This window comes from Polyodon spathula, chromosome 17 (assembly GCF_017654505.1).
Source record: "Polyodon spathula isolate WHYD16114869_AA chromosome 17, ASM1765450v1, whole genome shotgun sequence".
In the NCBI taxonomy this organism is placed as follows: Eukaryota; Metazoa; Chordata; class Actinopteri; order Acipenseriformes; family Polyodontidae; genus Polyodon; species Polyodon spathula.
Genome location: NC_054550.1, coordinates 28,509,353 through 28,527,046, shown reverse-complemented (window position 1 = coordinate 28,527,046; position 17,694 = coordinate 28,509,353). Strand labels below are relative to the sequence as shown.

The window sequence follows — 17,694 nt, the reverse complement described above, 5'->3', positions numbered from 1 at the left end:
ATTCTCACTTGTTCTCTGTACTATTTAAAGGTACTAGATGGGGTTAGAATTATGCTTTGTAAGAAATTGTGAAACAACCATGTAAATTTTTTTTTTTTTTTTTTTTTTTTTTTTTTTTTTTATTATAAGGAAGTTACATAATAAACATGTTTGTTTAATTGAACCTGTAAAATCTTGATGACTTATTTTTGGAGACCCAGGTTATAAGCCCCACCATAGCAAGTTTGAGTTATGTTATGTGGACTGTAGACAACAATAACTTTAGAATTTTTCACAGGCCGATGGTTCCAAAGATGCCCATTAGAACTAATCTTGTACTAACTTACCTAAGGTATCATTAGGTGGGCCAAGTTTGAACCAGCATTAGTCTCTGGAATAAGCACTACCAGTTCAGACAAACACATATAAAAGTGCTGGTGAATGCTGGAATTTTTTCATTTTATTTTTTCTAGATAATGATTAATTATTTTATATTTTAAATATTATATAAATGGCCTGAAAATAGTAATTTAGCTTTGTTCCACTAAAACACTTAATATCCCTTGTGTATTGTTTACTTCTCAAATTATGTTACAGTACTACCTGTACATTTTTTTGAAAGGGTATGTCTGCTTTTCACAGCTCAGAATAAAAAAAAAACAAAACAAAATACACAAAAAAGCAAAACTAAAAACACTGAATTAATGATGGGTATATCAAAGGGGGACAACTTTACTTTTTCAGCACTTTGTTTTCTACAGACCTTTTCAGTCTGAATTAGGTCAACTCAATTTCTCCAGCCACTTCATTTGGAACAGGTATTGACAAATTCATATGTAAAGCAAAGGTTATGTAAAGGTTTTAAGGCAATGCATAGGGAATGACTACAAAGTAGTGGCAAGTTTCATTGTAATTCATGCTCATTTAAAATGAATTAGTGTCTCCATAGGTGAAAATGGTAAAACACCCCACCAAGGTTATATTACAAATCATTAGGAGCCAGCAGTATTATGAGAAGTAAAACCAGCTGTGAACCTACACCCAGCTCATAAGAACAAATACTGTGTTTGTCATGTTATGAAATGAGCATTGAAAACTACATTAGGAAACAAGGAACTGAGGCAGTCGCGATTTGTAAAAATGCTGTACTACATTGGCAGTTAAACAAGAATCTGAATTCTTAAGTATTTAAAATATTTTTAGGAGGATAGCCTCTTAAATGAATCATAAATTCCAGTTATGTCCTGGTACACACATTTACAAAGGGCCATTACAGTTTTATAAACAGCAACATAAAAGAAAGCAAATGACAGAATAACTTACAAATCTTACATTTTATTATACATCACATTTGATGACAAAATAATGTCATGGACTAAAGCCCCATTTTACTTAATTTTTCATCGGTACATTGCCTGCCTGTTATAGCTAGACTAAAATACAACTAAGAGGAAATATAATTTTTCAAAAAAAACCTGAAAATCTCTTCCAAATTAAAGGGCTCCCACTTTATACTGCAAAACAGGTTATAAGGCGGTACGGTCGTGGCTCCCATTTCCCCCATAATGCCATTACACTAACACTAGTTTTCACATTATAAAAGGTGGAACCCAAATAGCAGAGTCTCTCAACTACTGCTCCCAACTACAGCGTCATATAGGGGGCGCACTGTCCCTATTTGCAGATTAATATCACTGAAATGTTTAAAAGTGAGTAGTGTTGCTGGGGGGAAATTAAACACTAAAACACCGCTTTATAAAACTGAAATTCATTTGTTCAGTTATTTGAAGAAATTCAGACTGTTGGGCAGTAAAAAGCTGAAACGCACCCCACCACAACTTTTGTTTCCTGAAATATGACTGTTTTAAATAAGGTTTAATGACACAGTTTATTACGGCTTTGTCTTCACATATTGTTGAATCCCATCATGCCTTTCATGTTGCCTGCAGCACCTTGCTGAAACTGTCTCATCATAGACTGGAGCCCAGCCATGCCACCTGCAGCACAAGAAAACAAGCATTAGAACACCCTAAAAGTAAACCCAATTCCTATCTCTTGAAAGCAAACTGATTAACGTTATGGCTAGTGTAACCTAATAATGCACAAACTATAGTTTAAAAACAGTGTATATTCTTTTTATTTAGAAAGATTTAGCGCTCATAATAAACCAAGCTTGTTTCCAGAAGCATAGCCGGGACATCAAACACAAAAATAAAGAACAAATCATCCTTATACACTGTACATTTTCAACAACAAGCAAAATAAAGGGATCTTGATTGGCTAGCAGTGGTCATTTTCTATGATATTTCTACAACCAAACAATATTCTGACTTAAACCATGTCTTTGGCAAGTTGCACATTAAGTTTCAAAATATTTATGATGCTAAGGATCTACTATATCCAAGAATGTCCTGTCTAAAAGTAATGGGTTGAAGGACGGAGAAATTAAACATGCTTCAAACCTAGGAGAGCACTATCCGCTAACCATGCTTGGATTTAATGGGCCTGTCTGGTAAGCTACCAACACTGCTTTCTTCTACAGCTAACTGTTGTTTGGACATCTTACAATCAAAAACAGAACCAAAACATGTTACTTACCTTCTGTCATTTAATACACATCAGAATCCAAAGCAGGTTGGCTACAGTTTGGGAAATTGAATATGAACTACTTAAAAAGAGAAAGTGGTAAACAAACATACCCATGTGGTGAAGAACTCTGGGATCCATCATTTTTGCCATTTGCTGATTCAATTTTGCCATCTGTGATGGGTTGACATTCTTGGACATATCACCACCTATTAAAACAAATATATTTTAACACGACACATCAAATTACTGCTGTATTACTGAATTAATAAATTGTACATTATATATAAAAAAAAAACTGTTATGTAGCTGAATTTAAACAAATCTGAACTCTAATAATACCCAGTGTCAGAATTTAAGATGCTGACACTTTTTTTAAACTACATACTAATATATTTGGTTTTATTTTTATTTTTTTAAGAAGAATACATATCAAATGTAACCTTACACGGCATTTAAAAAAAAAAAAAAAAAAAAAAAAAAAAAAGTAAAATTTCAAGGTGTTCTATTACCTTTGAACAGTCCCTTGATGCCGCCCATCTTTTTCACCATCTGTGCAAATTTGGTATACTGTGTTAAAAGCTCCTGTACATCTCTGGTGGCAACACCAGCTCCTCGTCCCACTCTCTGAATTCTGTTAGGCTGTTTGCTAAAAAGCTTGGCACCATCTTTACTGTCCAGCTCTAAAGAAAGAAGTGCCTCAGTCAATTTGAGAAGAAACCAACAGTATAAAGTAAACCTATTCAAGACAAGGAGTCTTGTTTAGTTAATGAGCAATACCTCAAGAAGCCCACTGCAAGAAGTATATGCTGATAATTATTGGCAAGTCAATCTTTTGTCTTTCAAAAAAAAAAAAAATTATATGGGCTAACACTCCGCACTAAATTAACCAAAAACTATAATTCTAACAAAGTAATATATTCCTCCTCCATCCCTCAATGATCTGTGATCCTCAATCCTTTACAACCCCACTGTTAAATAATATCCACAAATGTCACAGTATATTTTCATCATTATCATCCACTCTTCAGTTTTACCTTGGTCATTCATACTGTCCATTATTGTCATTAGTTTCTTCAGCCTGGCCATTGACTCCTGCTCATTACCTTTGCTCATGAAATCTGTTCCAAATCCTGGAATCATGCCCTAGAAACACAGTTGAAGTCACTGCGTAAATATACTTTTTAAAATAATAAAAAAAAAAACACACATCAACCTTATAACCCTCCATTGTTAAATTACCCGTAACAGACGTAACTAGTCCTGAACAGACTGTCAAATAATCTATAGGTTAAAGTATGTCAAATTATTGCAACAACAAAAAATCCACAAAGGTGTTTACTATGTTAGAAATCTAGGATCTAGATACATAAAAATGCTAGTTACTTTAGGTTTTGCTTTGGGTTAATGTACAGCCTAAAACGCTCAGATTTTACTTACCATGATCTGACTAAAAGGTCCCATTTTCATGATGTTTTGAAACTGCTCATACATGTCTCTCAATGTAAACTGACCTAAGAATAATAAATAAAAACACAAATTACAGCTAAACACATACCTAATATTCATATTAAGGACTCTGATGTTTAAAAGACAAACCATTCTGTTCTCCATACCAAGGCATTGAAGGTTTACCAATTTAAAGCTTTTGTCAAATTACACAGGGCATTTACCTTAATGAATGTTCATTAATTATATGCATTTTAATGAGAGAGGAGATCGTGACAACAAACAAAAACAGGGTTTACAAATTCTACATTCAAGCAACTCCATCAAATACGTTCTCCAGTGCCGGTATTACACAAAGAAATAAGCTTCACTTAAAAAAAAAAAAAAAAAAAAAAAACACTGGATGAACAGATTGATTAAAACCCTTACCATGTTTCAACTTGTCTATCAACTCTTCATTGTCATCCAGCTTAAGTTCATTGACTTTGTCTATCAATCCCTCAATGTCTCCCATACCTGAAAAAATAAATTAGCTTTGCTCATTAAAATGTTACAATACATACAACGTTAGTAATTACAATCCTGACACAAGGGCTATGAATGCTCTCAAACCAGAACACCACAATACTCATCAATAAGAATCTGGAAGCATTCGTTTCTAGTACCAGTTCATTAGCTTTCTGATCATCACAGTTCAATGATCCACTGAAAAGTTAAACTGAATTTTTCAGGTTTACTCATAAGTCACTAAATGATCAGAACTAACCAAGAAGCTTGCTGATGAAAGGCTGGGTTTTAAATGGCTCAAAGTCATCAATGTGCTCTCCAGTACCGATGAAAATTATAGGACTTTTGGTGGCAGCAACGCTAAGGAAAAACATACAAACATTGTTTAAAAAAAACATATCAGCATTCCACATAGAGTTACAGCTCCAAATTACTGTACAAGATGCCATCATTTGCAGTTTGGACAAGAGAATTATGAAGCTAAACTTATTTTAGTAACTTTTGATTTGAGCTGGAGCGTTGACATCTACACAGGATATGATGCAGTGGAATTTTGACATATCCTTAACTGTAATTGGTTGCTTTCTAATGCATTATATTTGATCATGAATTTAAATGTGAAGAGCACCATTTCAGCCAGAGAGAGAAACTAACAAGATACTTACGCACTGAGAGCACCTCCTCCCTTTGCATGTCCATCCAGTTTGGTCACAATCACAGACGCCACGTCTACTTTATCTTTGAAAGCTTTGGCTTGTGCTTCACAAGCCTGACCGATAGACGCGTCCATCACATACACAATGTTATCTGGTTGCTATAGAATAAAAATAAGTAAATCAGAATAAAATGTAATCATGTATTTTTTTTGTGTTAAATTGAAAAAATAAACTTATTTACATCGCCCACATATCATATTGTTCATGCTGCGAATGACTTACCACAGCATTGGAAACCTGAAGCATTTCTTCGAACAAGGAGTCTTCCTGTTTATGACGACCACTGGTGTCAACGATTATTATTTCAAAATTTTCTTTTTTGAACTTTTCCACACCATCTGCAGCTATAATAACTGGGTCCATCTCTGTGTAACTGCAGAAAAGAGAGACGGTTTAACCTTCCACTTTACCACTCAAATTATATTTTAGCAAATGGCTGTCGTAAGGGGATGCAATGTTGCCTATACACAACCAGAAAACTGTGGTTCATTCTTATTTTACAGAGCATACCTGCCGTAGAAAGGAATTCTTGCTTTTGTTGCATTCTGTTTCAGCTGATCAAAAGCACCTAAAAAGCAAAAACAATATGACTTTTAAAAATGGGATCTTAATGGTGAGCAATCAATTTCAATAATAATCTGAACCAGTTACTGTCCTACATGTCATGACTGGTTAAAAAAAAAAAAATGTACATGTGCATACAAACAAAATTATGTATTGAATACAAACTACAAAAATACTAAACACCCAGCTTACAGCAGCATGCACATTGATATACTGTATTCCATTTCATAAGTTACATTGTTTGTAATGTTCAACATTACCTGCTCTGAATGTGTCTGCACATATCAAACATGTTTTCCAGCCTTTCCTTTGATAGTAATATGCCAACTGTGAAAAAATACAAAACACTCAACAAAAGGAACCACACATGTTAAAGTCAACATACACCTCAGCTTATCAACTAGAGTAAGTAACATTTCAGCAAAGGGTAGCTTTATTTTATACCTTTGAACAGGTTGTTGTTTTTCCGCTCCCCTGAAGACCAACAAACATGATGACATTATTTTTTCCTTTCGTTGGTGTCCAGGCTTTGACCCCCGGATCAACAAGCTTTTAAAAAAAAAAAAATTTAAAAAGTATTTTAAGACAAAAAGATTACTGAATAACAAAGACCCAAAAGTCAACTTATTCTGATCAACCTCTACCACCCTTGTAGAAGTGGATTTTAAGCTATTTCCAGCACTGATCAACACCTAGCCTAAGTAATGCGTACATTATGTTCTGTTTATTTTTCTGTCCACCAGGAGTCAAGCAGCTAAAGGCACAAGGCCTACAACCCTATTACTTCTATATCAAAACATAAAAGTACCTTGACTAGTTCTTTGAAAACTGCATGCTGTATCATTCTTCTTTTGTTAAGACCAGATGCCATTTCTTCAAGATCTATTGCTGCCCTACAAAGGAATTTAGACTATATTGTAGATGTTATGGAAGAAATACAAGTCGTTCCACCAGCCAGAGTGAAACTAGTACAGGTCTCAGAAGCTCACACTGCGAAACAGCATTCAGTTACACATTTCCTTTTGTCAAAACATTTTGAATAGCCATATAAAGCAATATAAAAGACTGCAGAACTGTAATATTTAAACCAATTAACAGCGTGCCAACAACTGTTCAGATGTTTAGGATCTAACAATCAGTGTTATTTATTTGTTTTAAATGTTTAGACTATTATACATCAGAAAAAAAAAAAGTTTAGATGGAAAACTACAGGTGTTTTCCAAAGACAATTTAGTGGTTACTGCAATTTGAGGCAACCCCTCAGTGAATTAAACGAATCAAAACAATTACAAATGTGTGTGTGAATATGGAACATGTCAGTATCATTTATCCCCTGCCACTGCAGTAAATTGAAAATCAGATCGTAAAAAATGTTGATCATAACACAGATCAACAGTATGTACAGAATTGTACAAAATAAAGTTGCAACTAAATGTTTAATCATAATTGGAAATTATTCTCAAACTTGCCACAAAAACGTAAGAGGGACACACAAACGTGCAGAGGCCAGCATATATCACCATTCAATAACATAAACTAAACAATATCGTTCTGATGCAGTTCCATTGTAACTGAACAAACGACTCTCCTGTTATGGGCAAATGTGAAGTGTCGCACATGCGTATTTTTATATAGCCTATATGTTAACTGGTCCTATTTAAAAAAAAAAAGTATATTAGTAAACATGTAAAGATCAGTGTTCACACAAAAGACAGACATCATTTTATATCCCAGATGCCAGGGGATTGTAAGGAAAGCATAAATCATGAATGTACAAATGGCCCAAATAAAAGGAATGAGATACGTTTCCTATACTTACTTGACATTTTCTCTTAACTGCTTAACTAGTTTTATGTTTACGTCTGCTTCTAGTAATGCCGCACAGACTTCTTTCAGCATGGCATTTAAAACCTGCAGGGAAAAGTAACCAAGATAATGTAACAGTTAAAGCAACTGCATTCTAATAGGTTCGTATTGGACGAAGAAAAACATTGGCTACTGCAACATTCTCCCCCTCCCCAATACATAAACACAAAATATATAAAAATGAATTTCTAGCAATAACCGTCCCTGTTAAAAGAGTAAGTTAGTAATAAAAATCCACCCCCCTAGCCAACAATATGCCTGACTTCATGAATCAGATGTATGCAATTCTACATCATGTTAACTGACATATTAATGATTTAAGCACACTAATGTACTTCTACGTTTTTTGTTTCTCTTTTCACCAATAAAACACATGGCATGGTAACTCGTCTGTATTATTACAGTTCCAAGGAGCATGAGGAATACTATCACCTACCTCTTCGTTGATGATTGTTGCATTGCTCAGCGAACGCAACGCCGATGTTATTTTTCTTCCAAGATCAGCTAACACCATTTTGACAGCTTCTTAAAAACCTGATTTACAACAGAAACAAAATAATTCAACTAAACATGTTAAAGCCACCACTACTACACAATACACTGTGCAACAGAAAAGAACTGAACTCAAAATTACCAAAAATCCGGTGAAAACGCAGTTGTAAACACAACTGAATCGTAAAAAAGGAATCCCTGCTCGGCTGTTCAATACGAAGATCCTCAGACTCAATCCATAAGGTAACCCAGCTGAACGATGAGGCGTTATGTGGTGTGATAACAGGAGAAAAGGGGCAATCCTTGCCTTTTACACTCTGATTACCAGCAGTCGTAATAGTACCTAAACGAGGGTGGGCAGTGGAACGTGTCATTTAACAAACAGTAAAACATATGGGAAAACGTAACTTAGTATAAACGTGCTGTTTGATTTATTTACATGCAGGATACATTTCTTACGTACTTTTTACTTATATAACAGGTTGCAATAGATGAATACACACTTACCAAACACTTATAACATATTATACACAGATGTAAAATAAACCATAGCTTGTAAATGAATTCTACCATTAATACAGTAAAACTAAATAAAACATATGTTCACACAACAAACCCGCTGGGCCCTAGAATACTACGATGGATTTGACATTATAAATAATTGTAATAATACAAAATAAACGCGGCATCACAGGTTTTTTTCTTTTTTTTTGCTGAAATTGCAATGGGATTTAAAAATAAAGAAAATGAAACGAGTACCCAGTGGAATCCGAACAAACACAAAACCTCTTCTTCCGTCCAGGACCACATAGAAACGTCACCATTAAAATCTGACCTCGACCAGGAAACGGAAACCCTTTCCTGGTTCACATATCCGCCCCTTTAGAGCTCGTCAGGACAAAATATTTTTAAGGTGGAAATTTTTATTTGCCGTCAGACTAGCCTGCCATTTGGACTTTTGAAGTGAAAACGAGCCACTGTACTAGAAAACTGAAGATCGCTGTATTACGACCACATTCGTACATTTAGTTTTACCACAAAAAAACAAACCCTTAATTAATAGGATGTTGGAATTTTAATTTTGCAAATCCGAATGCGAAATAAACATGAACACCTTAACTGTAAAATATGTACTTGGTGTCAATAACACACGATTTCAAACTGGATGCGCTACAGCGTGCTTTTTTTTTATTTTCATATTCAAATTGTACTGTAATATACATTAGTAATGGATTTTTCAACTGCTAAAATAGCCATTCTCGACTTGCTTTCGAAAGTAGAATCAAGTGAACTCCCCAAACTCATTCAGTGGTTAAGGGTATCCGGTAAGAATTATATTTCATATTTCTCAAAACATTAATTTAGAGCATGAAAATGTTATTCACGTTTTAAGTACTATATTTCAATTTTGGAGTTTCGATGTACAAAGAGAATATATGCATGGACCGGCTGAAGTGCATGCTAATTGAAAAATATATTTCGTCATTTTATATTTTAGATGAACTGGATGAGTGCTGCACTGACAACAATGACATTATACTTAAAAGTATTGCAGAAGATCTTAGAAGTTGTTTACCTGTGGAAGCAATGGTTAAATCAGAACCCAGAGCTATCCAGAAGGTACAGTAGATGTTTTTTTTTGTACTTATTTATTTATTTAATTATTATCTTGATTTTGTCAATGGCACTGTTGCAGTTAGTGGCAGCACCTAAAAAAATAAAACAAATAACTGAATCTTCAAAGAATATTTCGAGCTGCAGCCTGTCTGGCCAATCCTGAAAAAGAAAAAAAAAAACTATAACATATTTGTAACAGTAACTAGTTCAGATGTTGTTCAAGTAACTGTAAAAGATTTGTAAAACACTGCCTTAAAACAGTACGTCACTCACCGTGACGGTCATCCACAGCATAGAATAGCAAAATGAGACAAGCTATTAATAAGATAATTGTTCTCCAAATTAAGTACAGCTTTAACATATTTTAATGAATAGCCATGCAAAGTGTGAACGTAATGAGCAGGGATGGAAATAAGACTCCTATTGCATAGCATTTTCACCCACTCCAGGTTTTACTACAATCTTGATTAGCCACTGTGTACAGGTAACAAGCTCAGTTGTATCTTATTAAACTCATAGTAAAACCAGGAATGGATTAAAATGCTATGCATTGGGAGTCTTATTTTGATCCATGGTGAGGCCTGTAATCGCTATGTAGTAGGCAGTGTAATGACTTGCTAAACTGATAATATGTACTGCATTTTTAGATGCTGAAGAACCCAGAACCCACGGTTCATGTAGACGCGTTCCTATATGATGAGGAGTTTGTTGACTCTCTGTGTGAGGAGGGGAAGATGAGCAGGAACTACTGTTTAAACTGTGGATCCCACAACACTTCTCCTTTGGGTTGGTTTATTCAGTTTTGTACTACTGGTCTACCTGATCTTCCCAACTAAGTTGCTTGTACAGCATAAGGAAACTCAGAACTGATGCTTCGTTTTGTTCTGCAAATGTAGTTACTGTGACACAAAATCAGGTGCTTACTACCTGTGAGATTTTCCATCCCACAGAAAGTGGAGACCAAGAACAATATAATTGATGCTACATTCTTAGCGTTGTGTAGGACTTGTACAAGTGTGACATTACATGACCAAAGACACAATTATTTAAACAGTGAAGTGAGTGACTATAGTCTGTTATCCCATTTATGACACAGTAATAGATGGCGGTAAAGCAGAAACTCTGGGATCCTAAAAAAGAAGGATTTTGAGGACGTGGCAGCCTAACTGACTGACTGGTACAATGGTTTAATTTAATTTTAATTTGGAAACAAAGGTTTTTCTACACATTCAAATAATCGTTCGCTCGCACCTTGCTCTTGCCTCTCTCTTGCCTTTGGTGGAAACCAGGCTTCAATCTCATGGCTCAAGTTTGCACTAATAAGACAAGTATATGAAATGTGCACCTTATTTGTTTAAAGCAGTCCTGTAAGTAGGGTACCATGTTTGTTGTAATCCATATACTCGTATCCTTGTGTTTTACCTAGGTTTCATCTCGCACTCTTTCTCCACATTGGAACTCAAGTTTCTTTTCCATCATGTATTACCAGATCTGACAGGGAAAGTGCTTGTTGATGTGGGCTCCAGACTTGGGGCTGTGCTGTATGCGGTAAGGCTCAATACTGTACTATTAACACAGAGCCAGCTCTGTCTTTTCAATATATGTCTTTCTTTGTAATATATTTAAAATATGGTGCCTATTTGCAAGTAGGGATTATTAGTTTGTTTTTTTAATCTGTTTTTATGAAAAAATTACATTTAATATTCAAGAAAATGGTTTTATTGTTTTTGACAAAGCCAACAGCAGTTTAGGGCCTTTTCATGATTTTCATGTTATCCAGCTTCATATAATTCATAAAAAAACAGGTTTTAAAAATATTTCTAACATACAGCACACACTTTTTAAAATTTTTAGAGTAAAACATCCTTTTACAAATAATGATTAATCAAATTAAAATAATTCCAAAAATACAATACCAGTTTTACCACCCTTAAACTTTGTGTTGATCAATGCATTGATACAGTATAAACGCACTAAGGGATTTATATTTGTTTTGTAGAAAAAGTTCAAACTTTGTGCATTTTTTGTTACAGGGCTATTTATACAGTTCTGCCTCCCAGTTAGTCGGGGTAGAGATCAATGCTGATTTCTGCCAGCTTCAGCAAATGGCAATCACAAAGTATCACTTTAAAGACAGAATACAGGTATTCTTTTTTCTGTTCTATTTTTACAATGCATGAAGTGCATTGGGCTCTACTTTAGTGAAGGGTTGTATCTCAGGAGTTCCTGTTGCTAGAGGAGAGGCGTTATCATTGCAGTGTTGTTCAGCTCACTTGGAGTTGTACCTAGATTTCAAATGCTCAGGTCTTCATCTTAATTTCTTTTGTTAGGTAGTCCATGCAGACATTTGTTCCCAGATTTCCCTCTTGCAAAATGCTGATGTCATTGTTATGAACAATGTATTTGAATACTTTCTTGATGCAGAAGAACAGACCAGGTAATTATTGTTATTATAATTTGCAATTGTTAACATTTTGTGTAATCTGTGAATAATCTGTTTTAATCACTGTAATAGACCCCCCCCACCCCCTCCACCCTCCCAAAAAAGGGGATTATATTCAGGTATATAAGGATGTCTGATTCATCAAAGGCATAAAAGAGTTACATCATCGCTCCCCTGAAGGAAATATTATCAATTAGACATGCCAACTTGTTTACTTATGTCCTTAATCAAAAGCACCTAAACTGCAGGTAACATTACTGTTCTATTTTCTTTTCACAAACATTTTAAAAAATTGCATTTTGAGGGAACATACCTTAATAAATGGCCCTTTATGTCCAGAACTGATGTAAAAGTAAATAAAACTTTTTTTTTCTTGTTTTCCATCAAGGGCATGGCAATGTGTGAGTCAAAATACAAGAAAGAAAGGAGCCTTACTGCTAACTGTGCCAAGCCTTCAACAATCAATTGAGCGACTTCAGGTAAATATCCCAATTTCAGGTGAACTTGATCGACCCTTCAGAAAAGAAATCACTAACTGTAAAAAGAATAAAAAGTACTAAAATCATAAGATGAGGCTACTAATCTTTGATAGGTTGGCATTTTTAATAATTCGAGAAACAGTTTATTTCAGCAGTATGTTCAAGCTGTTAAACTGTTAATATCTGGTATTGTGATTTGTGTGTTTAGTTTTGCATTGCAGGATTGTAAGTGGCTAATCTCAAATCGGGGTCTATAGAAGGGCAGGATGCATTTAAACCTGATATTATATAAATATATCTATAAAATATATTATTTTTATTTTTTATACAGTTTTCTGTACAGCTTAATCAATGGGTGGAAGAAGTTCCCCTTGACTATGAAGTATATCTGGGGCAGGACACTGATGCAGATGCACTGAAGCAGGTCCATCTCTACAGAATACTTTAACTTATCAAGGACAACAACTATACCAGACTACTAGTGCCACAATTCAGAAAGGTGGTGGTAAAACTCTTATGGAGTACTAATATTTGAAACTGCTCTTAAACCACATGTAGTCAAGCATTTCAACAAACAGGCTCTGAGCTTCCTAGTTGTTGGATTCCAAAGGTTGTGAAATATTCATCATGCTAAAATAATTGTGCTGTAATTTGTAAATTACAGTGGCTTTGCCATGAGTAGACTTTTTGTTCGCCACACCCTTATACTGTTTTTTGTTATAATATATATCTTTATTAAATGTGTCTTTGTATGCAGTAAACCTCTTGATACAAACATTTTTATTTGGGTGCCATTCAACAAAAACTGTCCAACCCCCCCAAAAATCAAATATTTCAAGCGATCTGGTAAACTGCTACGATGACTACCTAGCAGTGATGTTAGATATGGTAAATTATCCCAGTGAGAGTGAATAAGACTAACCCTCAGCAGTGAAAAGGATGAATGGCAAGTGAAAGGGAATACTTCAGCTCTACAACTGCTGAAGAAAATAAGCCAGGCTCTTTTATGTAGTAGTGGATCTGGTTGCCAGACTCATCATCTCGTCATCTTTAACAAACTTGTGAGTTAAAGCTGTTTGAAAGGGACACTCAAAGACATGCTTACTAACATGTACTTTGTATCCAGAATTTAATTTAGATCAAAATAAAAAGAATACATTTTGCATGTTTGAATAATATCTAAATTGGACAAAAAAATCAAGATACTTGTGCAGAAAAATATCTTGCCGTTTTGTCTTGCACCAGCTGTGTAGTTTATATTCCTATGACAGTGGGCCCAGGATGTGGTTCTCTGCCTTCCGTCACCCCTCCCTCAGACCCACGTCAACTTTGATCATGAGGGTGGGAAGGAGGGGGGCAGATCCAGCTAGGGAGGATGTGACTTCCTGCTCATTTATATTTCAGCTTTCCTTCAGATCCTTCAAATTAGACGACATTTTGTACTCTTCAAAACTGGTGATCTTTAAGTTAATGGAACGTGTGTGTAGTTTTAATCACGTACTGTATCTTCAGAATAATGGAAAGGAAAGAACACCAATTAAGCACCCCTATAAAGGGAGCTTGTATGAGTTTGTAAACCCACCACTTCGCCTACTACTACAAATATCTCAAACCATTAAAGCTGGTAACTTCAAACCATTTGAACTGGTGACTTCATATTTTCAAGGTTATATTAACCCATCATGCTAAATGTGTTGCTGACCTTGAAATTGACCTCTGACCTAATGTGGCTGCCATGTGACTTTTGAATGCGTGTTACACAGCTTTATTTGGTTTTCTTTCTTGGGTTTTCTTACATTACCAGAGTTATCCCGTAAATATTAGGTCTTTCACTGAGGTAATGCCTAACTCCGTCCATATCAATGGTACAGACCACATGGTACACAGTTGTATTCTATGATTCTCAATACATTTCCATTACAGGTGATCTCCAGTGAAGATTAACCATTTCCGTGTCACTTGAGTCTTTTTAAGCTCTGAATGTACCAATGATGCCATCTTTTTCACATGTCAGTCTTACTGCATCATGCCATTCTGATCTGATATGACATACCTTTGATTATTCTGCTGGGGATACTTTGTTTTTCTTCTCAGAAACCCAGATGCTGTGTTGTAGTCCTGAAAAGAGAAGCAATTGTGATTACTGCACAGCACCTATAGTAACAAAGCCGATTTAAAGTTGCAGGCATTGAAAGGAAGTGACGAGTCATTACATTCTGGATAACTAGAAAATACCCCCTAATTATGAAGGACAATTTTGGCTATTCTAATTGATGTGTTTAAAGAAAAAGCTTGCCTTGAAACTTGAAAAAATTGATGCACCAAAATAATAAAAAAGCATTTCTTTGAGAGATCGCACGCAGCAATGTCGACCTGGTGTCTCAACTCCATGACTTCAGTGCATGGTAAGGGACTAGTGGATCTTATACAGTGTTTTGAAAGCTGTAACAGAGGTTATCAAGCATATGATAAAGCTGCAGAATTAATAAATACATACCGAACACTGGTACAAAAGTTGCACAGCAGAGATGTCAGTATAAACAAGCAGTGTGTTAAAACTTTCCTCAATGTTTATGAAAAATTGACAAGCTACTAGAACCCTGATCAATGCAGAATACAACCATATTTTATTCAACCAGCTCACAAGTTTCTTAAGGCAGTAAGGATTTTTGACCCACAACAATTTTGTAGTTAAAGAAACCCTCCTGTTAGATTCTATTCCAGGATTTGATGCTTACTGTAAATCAGAAAAGGAGGGATATCAGCTATATGCAAAAGAAAATGGTAGCATAATTTCTGCCCACAGAAATGCAGAATAACTATAACTTGTGCAATTTAGCAAGATGCGCTTGAAGATATTTGTCAGTTGTTGCCAATTCTGTGGATGCTGAAAGAAGTGTTTCTTCATATCTACACATTTTCACGCAAACATAAGTAACACTGTGGGTTCCTTATGAACAACCTTTTTTTTTTACATTATATTCAAAGTACAAAACAAAACCAATTAAAATGTTTTAAAAAACACAGCTTATTTAGTTTATATTTCATAATCAATCAAATGCCCAGAGTCCAAGAAATGGTTATATTAACTATACTGTTCAACGATCAGTGCCAGAAACAGGAAATCCATTTAAAAAAAAAAAAAAACTCCCCAATCTTCTGTTGACTAATATTACTTATTTGTGCCCGGTGATATCCAGATATCAAGGAAATGTTATTCACTTTTTAAACAAATGATTTGCTTAAAAGTGTACCAGTAAAAGCTATAAACAATGTATTTATACTCATGAGTTCTCTGAAATAATATTGGGAAAAAAAAAAAACTTCCTATTAAAATCCTGTTATACGTATTCACAGTGATGTAAGGGTTAATTAAATGCCAGTAGCCATCTACAGCATTCTGTTTATTAATCTGCTAATAGGCACTTTTAATAGGATGAGCTATTCAAATGATTGCTCATAAAGTGAGTTACTGTGGAGGCTATATCGACATCGTCTGGCGAGAGGACTAAATTACAGGTTATAAAAAACAAGTGAAAAACACAGGGCCTTAATTATAATACAGATGCTTTGGATCTAGTGATGTATATTATAGAGCACTGTTCTGTTTCACTTGCATCGGACTGGGGGAGGAATCTGCCTTCAGCAAATTAACTGTTTATGAATTGCACTTTTGAAATCTAGGTAAATAATAAAGATTTACAATTGCTGAAATAAAAAATATTTCTGGCAATTACACAATAGAAACCATGTGTATTTCTTATATTAGAGTACATCCATATTTTACTGATGTAGTTCATATATAATTCTCTTTCATTTCAATCCTTTCCTCTAAATCGCAATATTGATTAATAAAAAAAAAAAAAATAGACGACACATGGCTATGTCAGAAGGTTACACTGAACTTTGGTCAAGTTCTTTCAGGAGACTAGCTCTGTCCAAACTGTGAGTTATAATGGCACCATCTATAGGCTTATGTCTATACTCACAAAGGAAAATGCCAGCACGTTGTCTTTTTTAGAACAAAAAGTGTATTCAGAGTGAGGGAAGTGGGGGATTTCATATGGAGATTCATATGGAGATTGTTGGATTTTCCATATTTTTCAAAAAAAGGTCAGGCAACCTTCTTACACTGGATTTTTTGGGGAAACAACTAATTTAAGTGCATGCATGAAAACACTTAAGTAGTCATAAGATGCATTCATGTGTAGCATAAAACTACTGGCAAAATAGCTTGCATAAACACTAGTTTCTACAAAAGTTGTAGACAAAGCTAAGTGGGGTGTGACTGGTGATGGCCTTTGTTGAGATTCATAGTCTTTTAAATGCATACTCCTTTACGGTTTTTAGAAAGATGTCACCAGAGTTACCAATAACAATTAAAATGTGCATTATTGTATTTAAAGTAAAAAAATAAAATAGAAAAAAAACATGGAAAGTCATATTAGACTGGTTACTGTGGATCAGTGCTCATTTACAAAAATTAATATTTCTGATTTTTAGGTAAAGAAAATTAATATCTGGTTAGTTTTCTTGCTAAACCAGATGAACGTTTAACATTACCGACAATAAAATAGAAAACAAAACCCCACATATTTGTGAATATATTGTGGGCAATTACATATCAAGAACACTTGGGATACAGAACAGTTAACAATGTGAGCAGCTAATTAAGGCAAACCATTTAAATCTTCAATGGGATTTAAAACAACCCTACTATATTCTTTAATGATTGCATTCCCAGCAGTCTGCAGCCTGGTGCATAATTGCTCCCATTCTGTTTTCCTATTCCACTGAATGAGCTAACATGGTTGCCTGGGTACCTGTCATCTAATTTTCAGCACAATGAAACACCTTCAGTGAACAGTGGCTTTGAAACTGCCCAAAGGTCTTTGCAAAGCCTTGAACCAACCTTTAAACACTGGTTCAGAATCATGAGGTATAGCCTCTTATATTGTTTCTCAAAGGGGACTCCTTCTACACACGCACGCGCGCA

At 34.9% G+C, this 17,694-nt stretch overlaps 2 protein-coding genes across 2 annotated transcripts; one reads left to right on the top strand and one right to left on the bottom strand.

The window, feature by feature from the left end:
- Positions 1-1,298: 1,298 nt before the first annotated feature.
- Positions 1,299-9,000, bottom strand: srp54 (signal recognition particle 54). The gene is made up of 17 exons (XM_041276549.1): positions 8,919-9,000; positions 8,302-8,502; positions 8,104-8,201; positions 7,621-7,712; positions 6,610-6,694; positions 6,246-6,350; positions 6,062-6,128; positions 5,748-5,805; positions 5,460-5,610; positions 5,187-5,335; positions 4,781-4,881; positions 4,444-4,530; positions 4,006-4,079; positions 3,603-3,711; positions 3,078-3,248; positions 2,679-2,774; positions 1,299-1,976 (listed from the first exon to the last, which is right to left on the bottom strand). Exons 3-17 carry the CDS (start codon positions 8,179-8,181, stop codon positions 1,885-1,887), a joined length of 1,515 nt encoding a protein of 504 aa, XP_041132483.1. The 5' UTR covers positions 8,182-8,201; positions 8,302-8,502; positions 8,919-9,000; the 3' UTR covers positions 1,299-1,884.
- Positions 9,001-9,056: 56 nt separating this feature from the next.
- zgc:109986 (uncharacterized protein LOC553566 homolog) lies at positions 9,057-13,473 on the top strand. Its single transcript, XM_041275211.1, has 9 exons — positions 9,057-9,329; positions 9,361-9,484; positions 9,658-9,779; positions 10,424-10,562; positions 11,203-11,324; positions 11,810-11,920; positions 12,107-12,213; positions 12,608-12,698; positions 13,030-13,473. The coding sequence occupies exons 2-9, from the start codon at positions 9,388-9,390 to the stop codon at positions 13,144-13,146; spliced, it is 906 nt and encodes a 301-aa protein (XP_041131145.1). The 5' UTR covers positions 9,057-9,329; positions 9,361-9,387; the 3' UTR covers positions 13,147-13,473.
- Positions 13,474-17,694: the final 4,221 nt, after the last annotated feature.